The following is a 13759-nucleotide window of genomic DNA, read 5'->3' as shown; positions in this document are numbered from 1 at the left end:
TGTGAGAAGTGTCACCACAGTTAGGGTATGTCTGATCTTGGCACTTTGCAAAGTCATTTCAAGACATGCCACTACTTTGTCATCTGCCCTTCTGTTAAACTTAAGGAGTCAATATCCTAAGGCTAATTTAGAGCAGTTGTCTTTATCACTATGAGAGTAGAACAATGTCAAAAAGTCACCATCTGACAGAGCAGTTCCAGCTCCCTTGAAAATTTATTGGAGCCATAAGCCTTAATTTACAGGGGAAGGTTACAAAGCAGGCAATCACCTCTGATCAGGCCCATAAACAGCCGAGCGTCAATGCTGCACTGCTCGTCAATCTGTTACTCAAAAATTCAAAGGGTTGACACGGCGGGTCAAACAACACATTTGTTTCTTGGAAGTAAGTCTAGACAGGATCCAGCGAATAGTGAGTGAAGATGTGATTCTGATTTGGCAGGTGTTAACAGTACAGGAACATTATCTCTCAACACAAGCGATTTATCATACAAGAGACTTCAGCACTGCGGCTGTAAAAGAAAGACTCCGCCACACGTTTTCTTTTGGCAATGTAATGAAATTCACGTATCCTCGTAGTAATTACATCATACATATGTACTCACAAAATATTAAATGGCATATTTAAAACGATTCATTTGATTATTGAAAAATCAAATTAAGAGTGGTTCTGACTCCATTGTTTATAATGCTCCCCACACTGCTGCACATGTAGCAATGGTGCACAGTTAAGCAGTGTCTTCACCTTATGTTAATATTTTTTCAAAGAGGTTGCTGGAAGGTTCATAAAAATGACCAGTTACCATTATCTATATAACTAAGATGTTGTATGCAAAGTATAATTTTGTTAGGTACATCTCTTCAACTGCTCATTAACACAAATTAGCTTATCACATGGAACCAATTCATTGCATTTAGGCATCTAGACATGGTCAAGAACCTGCTTTGGTTCAGTCTGAACATCAGTATAAGGAAAAAGCTGATTTAAGTGACTATGAATGTGCCACAGTTGTTGGTGCTAGACAGGCTGGTGTAACTATTTCAGAATCTGCTGATCTACTGGGGTATTTCCCCACAACCATCACTAGTGTTTACAGAGGTCTGAATGGCCTCTTGATGCCCGAGATCACAGGAGATCGAATCCTTCAAGCTGATAGGACGGCTCAAATAACCACTTGTTACAACTGTGGTGTGCAGAAGAGCATCTCTGAATGCTCAACACATCAAACTTGAAGCATAGGGCTATAAAAGCAGAAGACCACACACACCAAGTGCGAGCTAAAAACATCAAACTGAGGTACAGTTCACATAGGACCGTGTGAACTGTACTTGGTTTGTACAGCCGATCTGAGTATTGCTGCTGGATTGATGCCGCGAAGACAGTGGTGAGTCCAAAAAGGAGTCCAAACCCAGTACTAACAGGGTGTAACTAACAAAGTGTCAAGTGATGCATAAAGAAAATCATCTGATAAATCAATTTCACTATTTCCCCCCAAAAAACTCTAGTTTCCAGCTATCCTATTATAACATTTATTCAAACAAGCTCAGCAGCTTTCCAAAAATATTACCTTTGTAACAGTTATATTAAAACCATTCTTAAAAACAGACAAACAAAGCGATAATAAAACTCAGTACTTTATGGAAACTGTTATATAGAAATGTGAGCAATATGAGAACCTAATGGTATCTATTGTTACACTAGTGATGAAATGACTTTGTGAAGAGGCTGCACTGAAGCAGGAGACGTACTTTAACAGGAGCCACTGTCAGTCATCACCTTTCAAAACTCAATAAAAAGAAATAAAAACAAATAACCTTACATTATCTCACTGAATTATTTACTTAGTAAGTTTATACATTATATATACACAGATAAATCTCTTACATACACTGTGAAGAGCTACATTAAGGCAGTAAACAGCTGCACTGAGTCAGAAATGCACCTTGAACAAGACACCATCCCACTTACAAAAAGCCTATCATCAATCAAAAGCCTCGATGGCAGGACAAAGTGAGTTCCATTACAGGAAGTTTTCAATAAGTCAACCCTGGATTGATCCTTACTAGTTTCTATGCAAAAATAAAGAAAGGCTATTGACAACATTTGAGAGACTAAGGCAATTTTAAGCAGGCATATTCATGAGGACACTGCAAATCTGTATCGATGCAACCTGCGTGACACTCCTTTCAGAGCTCTAAAGTTTGCAACAGTCCAATCAGGACGTGTCAAAGGAACTTTTGAAATATTTAAGCATTATGAAAGACCTCATTGTTGTTCTTTTAATGACTGCTTAGAATTCCTAACTTGCCAAATTCTGAAATGGCCTGCTGTGTTTATTTTATTCTCCATTTTCAGAAAAAAGCAGACTTTTATTAGAGATGCATCGATCAATCCATGATTTAAATCAACCGATTTCCAGCATTCTCAGTAGAGACCAATGACCAGCCAAACAGCCTCCCAGATGTTTGATTACAAGCTGGTCTATAGTTGTGCGCACATTTAAATCCACAAGCTAACATGTCTTCACCATGGAAACTCTTCACTGTGAGGACATAAATTCAAGTACAGATGGACGAGTCTGAAAAACATTTATAAAGACAAACGTAGTCCAATGCTTAACTCCTCTGCATCACCTGAACGTGGACATTTTAAAGAAGCTAACAAAGCTAACGCTAAACTCAATCTAAACCTCAGAAGTCAGCAGCCTCAGCATGAGCAAAGGACCAAAGCAGGTATGAGGAAAATTATGGAGAGAGATTTATAGAGTTAAAAAGAAAACGGGGTCGATATTTTACCTCTGAAAAAATGATGTAAGAAACTGACATTGGTTTTGTTATATAAATCTGTTGCACCTGATTTAGTCTTGTAAAGTCAAATACGTCAGGTGAAGATGAATGTACAGCAGCTCACTTTCAGTTAAGTATTTATGCCGGTTTCTAATATCGGAGCACTTTATTTTCAGATGAGTAAGTGAGAAAAGATCCTTAAACTTATAGTAGTTTGGGAAAAGTTGTGAAGTTTAATAATGTCATACAATTATTAAAATGGAGTTATGCAAAAGTTAATTTTTGTTTGTATATGCTGTCAGTTGCAGCAAACTGCCATAGGTGCACTGCTACACCTAGAATCTATTACAGTGAAAACAAAGAATTATGTTTTTATTTCCAGCAGGAAGAAAGCTCTGCAGCTGGAAACGTGAATCTGCTGGTCCCCCTCCTTATTACATGAAAGAATGTCTGCAATGAACTGCCAAAATATCTAGTGGATTTTAACTACACATATACTATGTTTTACCTTCACCTCCTGACTTTTCATATAAAGCACCATTATGAGATTTACATTTGACAGCTATTGAATTCACGCTCCCTTAAGGATGAGCTGTGATATCTCAGGGGAGCCACTGATAAGTTGGACATTTATGAACATATAAATCACCATTACCAATGTGCCAATCACCCCCAGCTGTACTTTGATATTCTGAAATAATTAACAGATGTTAGCATGCTAATGTGCTTGAATAAGAAGACAGAAAAACATAACTGGATGCTGCTATGGTAAAACCATAATTGCCAACAGGCCAATGTAAATGAAAGACAGGAGTCTAACACCAGCATGTCCTGTACATCAAACACAAAGCAAACAGCAGATCTACTTCTCCCACACCGTCACCATGATTCATGGGGAAAAGAAAGACAGACACAATGACATTCAGAGCTGTAATTATTTTAAAGATCCAATTAAAGATAGGACAAAGGACACTTTGTATCCATTAGTTTTCCCAATAGGTAGCACTAAACTTCCATCCCTGATGACATCTGGAACTCAACATTTAAAGAATAATGAGCGTCAAAAACAATAGTCTGTGCCTTTAAAATCATTATTATTATTAATTCAAGTGCTGAAGAACATCTTCATCCAGCTCCCCAGATATGTATTGAGCCCAGTCCTGGATTAACTTTTTAAAAATATCGACTGAAGAAAAGACCTTGAACTAAGCTTAATACATGTCTGGGAAACAGGTCCTCAAAGCAAGACCAGCGGTTTTATGGCACATAAAACATATTCTGAAGTTTTCCTAGTTTGTAAGGCTGTCAAACACTAGAAAATGAAAGGTCAGCATCAATAAAATAAAGATAAAATACATTCCTCAGTGCCAAGTCCACGTGCAAGCTCTGTAAAAAGAACAACAGATTGTTTTATCAAACAGCATCTGTAATTGCAAAAAGGATTCAGTTTCATCTAGTGTATGAATGCACTGCTGCCACATGCTCAAACCTAAGCACATATAATGCACAGCCAGAAAAAAAAGGGGAGCTCTGATGAAAATCTAATAACATTTTTCTCATCAAAAAACATTTCTTTGGTTTTAGCTACACCAGGTCACAGTCATTAGGGACTGGGCAACAATATTCCAGAACATTTACAATTAGTCTTCAGCACATTTAACAACGAAACCAAAAATCCTGTTCAGATTGTATTAGTGGGCACATTGACAAGCAGACTAGCAATAAATTTCAGTTGCGTTTCAAAGACGTGCGGAATATATTGTCTTTAAAGATGCTAAACTTAAAATGGGTGAATCTCCAATTCAGGTCTTACCGGGGTTTTTCAATTATGGAAGCCCATTTCCGCCACTAAAACAAACAAACAAACAAACAAACAAACAAACAAAAAAGTATCCATAACTCAAAATTTCGACTTAGTTCTGCCAATCAGTAATCTACGTGAATGAGGTCACTTTCTTGTTACCCGGAAGCATATGGCACAGAGTAACATGCACTCAAAACTTGATCGCAACAAATTGGCGCTTTCGCGAGTACGTTTGCTGATAGTAACGCCATGTGATTCAGCTAATAACACAAGGATTTCATCATTTTTGAAGCCACGCTGAAAATACTCAGCAATCTGTGCATTCATGACTGGATGTAATACTGGTAGCTTAGCTGTAGCATTTGTACCCGAGGGCTTCAGCTTCCGGGTAACAAGGAAATGACGTCATTTCCAGGATCCATAACTCGAAATTTCGAGTTATGGATCCTTTTTTTTTTTTAGTGGTGGAAACGGGCTTCCATATTCAACTGTTGACTCATTTTTTTTGGTTTTGTCTTCTAAATAGAAACTAATCAGTGTTTTTTGTTTGTTTATTTTTTACAAATCCCATGCTACAGTTTCAGAGTGATAACTTTCTTTTTCTTTAAGGAAGATTAGTAGAATAGAATAGAAAGTAAAATAAATGCCCAATTTGCATATATGCCTGGGGGAATAACGAAATACCAATATATTCTATTCTACTTTACATAGAATATAAGAAATAAGCATATTGATATCAGATATGCTTTGTATATCTGTTAAACCTAGTTTCAGGCTTATCTAGACACTTTACAGACAATATCACTAACTTGAGGACTGGAGCGGCATGCACTTCAAGCAGCTGCAGCTTATCACACACTCAGTGAAAAGTGGCACCTACTTCTCACAACAAGAGCTGACAAGGCCAGATTTTTAAATGAGGTTTGGTTGGCACACCGCTCTCCCCACTCATGCCCTCCCATGCACATCTTTTTTGTTATTGTTGTTATTGTTGTACAGAAACAATTACTTTTCAGGACAACAGTATGTTTCAATACCGATGCATTAAACCGTATACAAGGACATTTTTCTTTAATGTATCACAATAGAGTTAAGCATTTTTGAGCAATTTTGGCAACACACTGACATGTTATTATTGGCTGTTAAGTCCCATTTTTTCTGCACAAAAATGAGTCCTTACTCTCACCTATTACAAACCAATGCACTTGTTCCAAACTGCGAATCACAGTCACCGAATATCACATATTATTAAGTGGTATTCCCAGATGTCTGGTGAGGTTAAAATCCTCATTATTTGTCATGGCCAGTCCCTAACCCTTTGAAATGACACTACCTAATTAGTTAAGACAAATGACTGCAGACTTAATTAACCAGAATGCTCCTTAAGGGGCATTATCAAATGTTTAAGAAATTAACAGATTGCCAGTTCATCAATTCTATGTAATTGATTTGTTCCCATTCAGGTTATGAACTCATCTCTTTTCCCCATCCATTCAGCTAACCATCCAAGGAAAAATTAAAAGGGGAAATTTATAGTGTCCATTCGCACTCGCACATGCTGAATCACATTGAGCAGTCCTCTGTGTGACTATCAGAGTCACTGCTATACTGATCGCACAGTGTTACTCTGTTAATGAGGTGGCACTTGGCTACTTCGTTGCATCTCATAAATACAAACTGTCTTGCGATAAGACAAGCGCTGCGTAGTAAGCTGTGCTAGAGGTGACATAAAATAAGAGAGATGGACGACGCGAAGAAGCTGTGTTCACAAACATGCCAGTATGAATCACAGCCATGCTTTCCATTTAAAGCAGCACGAGTATGCCTCATGAAGCTTTAGTGGACTAATTCAAAGAGCCTTATCTGCTCTAATTAATATAGTGCTTGAGTGTTCGTGGCACAAGTGCCTCTCTCTACCCCTCAACTGTGGCAGTGCCTCTATAGATTTGGATGAAAGCATGAATAGGTTATTTAGTTTATCAAAAAAATAAATAAATAAATAAATAAATAAATAAATGAATGAATAAATAAAATTGCAGGTTACATAACCCCCTTTAAAAAGTTATGCATGTTAAAGCGTTTCAAATGATTGGCCTATTCATTCTGTTGTAGCTACCAGAGAAAGGCACTTTATACTATAGAACTTTACTTTTTCTGAATTTACCTTTCTGATCACATGGACAAAACAAATAAATAAAAAAAGTGATAAATTAAATTTGGGTCTGGTTATTGCACAAAAGATGCGCTGTTGCTCTTATTACTGCTAGCAGCCACTTGTAGCTTTTTTTTTTTGCCCTTGCCTTTTAAAAAGGTCACGCTCAGACCATTTTAGTAAGGAGAGAGAAATGACATCTGCCTGTTACAGAGCCGGGGATAGAACAGCGGAGCAGAGATAGAGACGGAAGCAGTAGAGCATGGCTCCAGGATTTAGATCAGTGAGATTTGCATCATTGGCAGGTCTTTAGGCAGGGCAGGTCTAATCTCCTGCAGACAGGCTTAAGAAAGGAAAACCTGACTGTTGTGTCTCTACAGATAGGGATTTCAGTAATTAGCATAGTTAATATGAGGAGGGAGTCAGATTCAAAGGTGTCAGGTCTAAAGGGAAGATAATGCAGTAAATAAGGAGAAGTTAATACAAGGATGCGCAACTGTGGCAAAGTTCAGTCCCATATACCTGTGAACTTTGCCACAGGCACAAACCTTCAGTCACAGCTCATGAATTGCAAAAGCCTTCCCCTTGTGCTTTAACAGCCACGCACTGCTTTTAGCTGATGGCTTAATTATCTTGTTCATCAATAAGTTCAGATTAATATGCCGTCACCACTTTAAAAATGATCATGGCATGCATGCCAAGGTTAAGCAGGCGAGATGGTCGATATCTAGGCAAAACTGTGCAAAGAGTACTACAGCGTACTTATTACAAGTGGCAGCAGCCATTGTGCTCTGTAACACAGTCTCTTCACTCACGCAGTGCTAGTGGAATCACCGCCTTTATGGCACAGAGAGATCAGCCAGCCAGACCCAGTCAGAATTTTCAATGAATCGGATCCCTATGACTTAGGGCTGAACGATTATGGAAAATAATCTAATTGCGATTTTTTGCCCCAATATTGCGATTGCGATGCGATATGCGATTATTTTTTAAGGTATTTGTCTTCTGTATTATTAAACAAAGACAAGCAATACATCATATAGTATGGCCAATACTATATTACATTAATTTTAAACTGTTCTTTCCTGGAAGACAGACCTCTGTTATGATGACATGAGGTGATGCATGAATTGATGACTGACATTTTTATTTAACTTCTTCAATCACAACAGTATATTTGAACATACACAATAGTTTATTTTTAGCTTACAAACATCTGAGCATAAAGTGCTGACAAGGAACCCTGGTGTAAACATTAAAATGAAAGTCAGTACAATGTGCAGATTGCAGAAATATACATAAAAAAAATCAGTGGCTTTACCACACTCAGTTTTTCGACATCTGTGAACTACTAGACAGTCATTCAATTAAAAAATAATATTAAATAAATAAAACTAATAAATAAAAAATACACACATCTTACTGATCTCTGCAGTCAGTAACATTACACATAAAGTGCAAACATAATAGCAATTGTATAAACACACACACAAACACGCCTTTAAAGTTTAAAGGCGTGAAATTGGACGGTCTAGTTCTGATTAGCGTCACCGCTGTCTCGGTGGAGTTTAATAAACTCGGCCGTCTGCTTCTTGCTATCTAAAATATAACCAGACACTGGTGTAAATTCTCGACTGTCTCATACTTCTGTTTAATAAGTTTTCTGTTTGACGTTTAGTCAGCTGTGTGAAAACCAAGGAGGAACCCACCCGGGGGATTAATAAAGTTTTATTTTATCTAATCTAATAACTTTAATCTCAGCCAAACCGATTTACTCACGAACAAACAAAACACTGAAAAAAGCCCAACAATAACATTTTTAGGTTGTCTAAGTGACTTATATATTACGTTTAACCCGAGCAGCGAAACTCCGCGGTGATCTGAAAATGATGTGCCGGGAGTTGTGCCGTTCTCGGCCGCATCAGTAACCCTCGAGCTCCCGGCTAGCTGTCGAGCTGGTGGGTAGCAGACGCCTCTGAAAACGTCGAAGCACTTTTGCAAATATGGGATATCTTGATAAACCGAGCAGATATTTGATGTTTACACAACTACTTTCTCGCCTGAAAATATGTTAAAAGTTTATTTTGTGACCCAGAAAGATTAGTATGAGTAATTTTAAAACTTAGTAGCGGCCGCCATTGCTGGAAACTGGAGTTTGGCTGGGCCGCGCTATGAATTCTGGGATATGGTAGTAATTTGGACAGCCTTCGGCACGTCGCTGTGACGTAATCGGTCTACAAATGCGGCCTCAGGAGGATGCAGCCCATGAATTGTATAATATAATCGCAGTATAATCGCAGCCTTTGCGGTTAGAAAATTGCACTTGATCATGTCGCGATATTATCGCAAATGCGATATATCGTTCAGCCCTACTATGACTTGCACAAAGGGTAGTTCCAGGAAAACTCAATCTTTGAAGGTCTCATTTCACAGATGATAGAGAAGCTGAACATGATCTTCAATATACTGCACTTTTAATGAATTACGCCTGTCAGCCATCACTGACATTGTTTTCTCAAGTAATTTTCAGCATTACTCCCACTTCTCCCTCATTATCTACACAGGCACAACAGCATAAGTTAAGCTGATAGGAGCGCATTTACTCATTGCAGAGGCTGGCAACATTTCCTAATGACTGCAGCCGCTCTAAATTATTGAAAAAGCCTAAGCACCTCACCAGCTACAGAAATGGCTATTAACCTTGGCGAACGATATTCAAATCTAGTTAGAGCCAACTTCGTCCTCCAGTATCCCTTGCGGGGAGGAAATGTAAATGTGTTCTTGCTGAGACAGATGGGGGAGCCTCCCGTCGTTTGAAGTTCCAGCAAAAGAAGCCGTTGCAAGCAGAGGGCTCTCCACCCTGTTCTGTAAAATATTCAGGACTGAGTCTCATTGAGACACCTTTCTTCCCAGTGTACCCCTTCAAACCACGCTGGGCTTCAACACAGTTGGGGTATTACCAAGCACGCTCGCCACACAAAAAATAAAAACTTAGCAAAGGTTTACAAATTCATCCCTGTGCAGCGACAGTGAAAAACAACCCGAGGATTATCTCGGTGTGCAGACAAGAATTCAGGAGATTTGATTTATGAGAGAGAGAGAGTGTGAGAGAGAAAAAAAAATAACATCTCACTCCTCCTTTAAGGAGTATCTTGGAGCCTAACCATCTGAATATTGCAATGTCCTGTGCATTGTTGGTGACAAATCATTGCAAATTGAATTCCACAGCTTAGCTGACATACTGTCAAAGCTGATTTGATTCTATTGTAGCGATACCTGACTGTTAATCTGTTCAGGCCCTGATACTGTGCTACACACCAGAGAAAATCCCCGATCATTACTCTTATCACCTGGCCCGAACGAGAGAAAGAGAGAGACAGAAGCGAAAGAAGTGAAAGAAGCAGAAGACGAGCAGGTAAAGAGCCAGTAAACATGAGATAAAAACTTTTGTTAGAGTTTACTTTTTAAAGGAACAGTTCAGGCCAGGTCTCAGGCCTCCACTGACATATCTAAATTTTACCTTATGCAGATAGGCTGGTTATTGATGCAGGTTCCTCAATTTCAGAGATATTTCATATAGTTGGTGCTGTAAGTGCTAAAAAAGAAATACACTTCTTTTTCCACCCCCGGCTAGCAAGATAGCCAGTTGGAAAAACAGGAGTTGGAAAGGCCAGATTTTAACCGCCAAATGACCTTTCAAAATAAGAGCGAAGTTGTCGTCCACTAGCAAACTGACAGTTGCTTTCTTAGATGGATGAAAAATATATTTTTTTAAATAAATAAAAAACACTTATATTTGATATATAATAATAGCAGATTTAGTAATCCTATAGAGCATTTTTTCTAATGCTGGAGGAAAAAAATTATAATAATTGCAGCCTTTACAGGGGGTCCCATTCCCTGCTCTAAGGAATGTGTTGGTGGAAAATGAGAAAAGAAATAATGGAAATGTTTCATGCAATTTGTTGCCTTGGTTGGGACATTGTTTTTATTTAGGTAATAACATTAACCAAAGGTTTTCAATCATGAAAAAAACAACAACACAGACACAGACACATGGCTAAATAGAAGGCACAGTGTGAAGAGCACATTATCAAAGCAGCATCCAATCCAAGATGTTCCGGCAAGGTAAGCTGTAGGTTGCCCACATTTTGGAAGGACTAAGAAAGTAATGCAGCTATGTGCAATAGCCACATGAAGAAAAGGGGGGGGGGGGGGGGGGGAGGCATGACGCACAGATATATGCAGGTTTATAATCGGAGTAAAGTGTGGGCCATTACTTGGCCTCTCTATACTTTAGTAATGGTTGCAGAGAAGCAAGCAACTAGTTTAACACAAGACATATCAAAAACACAAAAAGAAAACCTCCATGCGTTTCTGACAATACTTTGTAATAAGTCATAATATTAAAGCTGAAAAGCAATAATAATGAATTCTGATACTGAGACGTAGCATGTAATTATGTCTAATAGTTTTAGTATTAGGAGCTTACCAAGCTAATCTGGACAAATTTGGATAAAAGAAGAAGTTCAATTTACATATTTTCTTTTCTATCAGCATAAAGCACAATTATTTTTCAGTCAATCACCTTTCCTCCAGGTACAACACCTATATAAAAAAATACTCTACCACACTGCACATGAAATCTGTTTGATGATAAGTTACCATCCATTTGAATCCATCTGGGAGTAAATATGAAAGGTAAACACAACATGAGATGTCCCTGCTTTGTCCACCCACTATGGTGATTTGTACTAATGTTACAAATACCTATGCAAGCACCTCAACCTGAAAGACCAGTTCTCAGATACCGACTGCGCAGAAAAGCATCAAACTGACAGTACAGCATATCATGCTAATTTATTCATCTGTTCGTCCTGGAGCTTTGAAATTTATTATGAAAGCACAACTCTGTGTGACTGGGTTTGTTTGTTAGTCAATACAGTGCAGGGGTGTGGGGATTTATGTGTTGCAGCTCTGGCAGCATGTTTAAGACTCTTTGCGATTACCAGACCAAATGCTTTGTTTGCTAAATGAGAAACTGTGCAACTGTAAGCATTTGCCACTGTGTACTTAGACAACTCTAATCAGGCGAATTCTGCTGGCTGCTGTTGCCAGCTCACACGCACATGCTGGAAGCTCAAAGTGCAAGGGTTAACCTTTTTTACTCGGGTCTTATCTGAAATGGGGCCAGGCTGGAGGTTTTGTTCACTATGACTTTTGCTCATCAGAGGTCACACAGCCCACTGTAGAAGTGCTGAACCTAAGCATGCAAAATAACTTACTGACGAGAAGACCCTTGCAGTTCAATTATACGCAATAAAGAAAAATTAAAAATATTTTAAACGCACAAACTTACAGACTCACAGTTATAGTGACAGACAGTGTACACGAGTAACATTCACATGCAGGAGCGCATTAGAAAAGCTTTACTCAAACAAGCTCTTGCCGAATAACTATCATTTGTAGAGCAGCGCGTATATTTAACAGCCTCCATGATTAGAGCTACTGCAGGACTTGAAGACGGCATTGTTACGTCACCTGTGAACTGTCACACTGTTCAACTTTGATCTGTCAAACCTCTGTCCGCTCACACATGCTAACTTGCTAACCCTAGCCGTGAGACGCTGTCAGCGACGAAGCCACCCAGCCCGAGCAGCAGACCGTAACATCAGCAAGAGAAGCTGTGACGCTACCTTCGCTTTATCAAGAAGTATGTGCTTTGAAGTAGCTATCCTCAGTCCTTTCGCTACAGCCTGGGATGCCATGGAAGCCGCCATGTTGACACGCAAGTCCAACGGGAGATGACGCTAAAAGCCTATGAGCGATCATAGGTCAAGAATCAGAGGTGGGCGGTGCTTCTAAAAGACGCATGCACACGGTGGAGGCAGGTGTGCACGTTTAGCAGGCATGGACATTGTTGGCGCTTAGTCTAAACTACAGGGACAGAGGTGAGAACAGAGTAGATTAAAAATCTAACGATCTAGCAATTTCTCTTTGTCTAAAATCAAATCCTTCAAGGCGCTTTATATTGTAAAGTTAGGAGTATTACTAGTCCTAACTTGTGACTTCTCTATTCTCTATTACCCAACAATCAGATGACCCTCTATGAGCAAGCACTTGGTGACAGTGGGAAGGAAAAACTCGCTTCTAACAGGAAGAAATGTCCAGCCTGGTATGTGTCCCTCAGTGGACACTGCGCAAGATGGGCATCGCTGTTTTGAGCAATCTAGATCTTACTGAGGTCTTAATGGGGTCATCTAAGCATTAGACCAAATACTGTAACTGAGCAATATGTGGGGTAAAACCAAAGATTGTAAAACTTGTTGTTATTAAGTTTTAATGTTCATTTTCTCCCTTACACGTTACATAAGTAGTACATGTTAGCGTGTGCAGTGTTACAACTGCCACACAGGACCCTGAGTTTCTGTCCTCAGAATATCTCTGGGAATTTGTGGTTTTTAACCAACTGAAGAAGAGTTTAGATTCTATTATTAAACTCATGTTACACATGCAGGTTTTTTCTTTTTTTCCTTTTTTCTAATGTAATAAGCTTTGAATCTTAGGCTACGTTCACACTGCAGGTCTTAATGCTCAGTTCCGATTTTTTGATCAAATCCGATTTTCTTGTCTGCTTGTTCACACTACAAATAAAATGTGACAGCAAATGCGCTCTAGTGTGAACCCTCAAAGCAAAAGAAGACGTCACACACAACGCGCTCTGTTTAGACCCTTAATATAAAGACTTGTTTCGGACTTTACGTTTCCCAATTTTGCTTTAAGTTATTTTGTTATTTACATATGGCCTTAATAATTATCCTTATTGCTGTTTTAGAGAGGAGCGGTGCTCCAAAGGATATTTGCAGATTTCTGTCAGAATCTGCAGATTATACAGTACAAATAAAATGTTCACGTTTCTTCAAAGTTGTTTTCCCAACAGTTTCAACATCTACACTGGATGGCCAGGAAGCGTTCACAGTGTCTTCTCGGGCGCTGATAATTGGCGTCTGTCTTGTGTC

General features: G+C 38.9%; 1 protein-coding gene across 1 annotated transcript in view; it reads right to left on the bottom strand.

Annotated features, from left to right (window-relative positions):
• Positions 1-12545, bottom strand: part of suclg2 (succinate-CoA ligase GDP-forming subunit beta) — a 118880-nt gene extending 106335 nt beyond the window's left edge. Inside the window, exon 1 of the mRNA XM_085353071.1 lies at positions 12437-12545. Coding sequence (XP_085209197.1) covers positions 12437-12520 — 84 coding nt within the window. The 5' untranslated portion in view covers positions 12521-12545. The remainder of the gene's footprint in view (positions 1-12436) is intronic.
• Between the last annotated feature and the right edge of the window lie 1214 nt (positions 12546-13759).

The sequence above is a fragment of the Diplotaxodon limnothrissa genome, linkage group LG5 (assembly GCF_057381915.1).
Source record: "Diplotaxodon limnothrissa isolate DT_005_m linkage group LG5, D_limnothrissa_male_GT1.1, whole genome shotgun sequence".
NCBI lineage: Eukaryota > Metazoa > Chordata > Actinopteri > Cichliformes > Cichlidae > Diplotaxodon > Diplotaxodon limnothrissa.
This window is presented reverse-complemented; position numbering and strand designations above follow the sequence as displayed.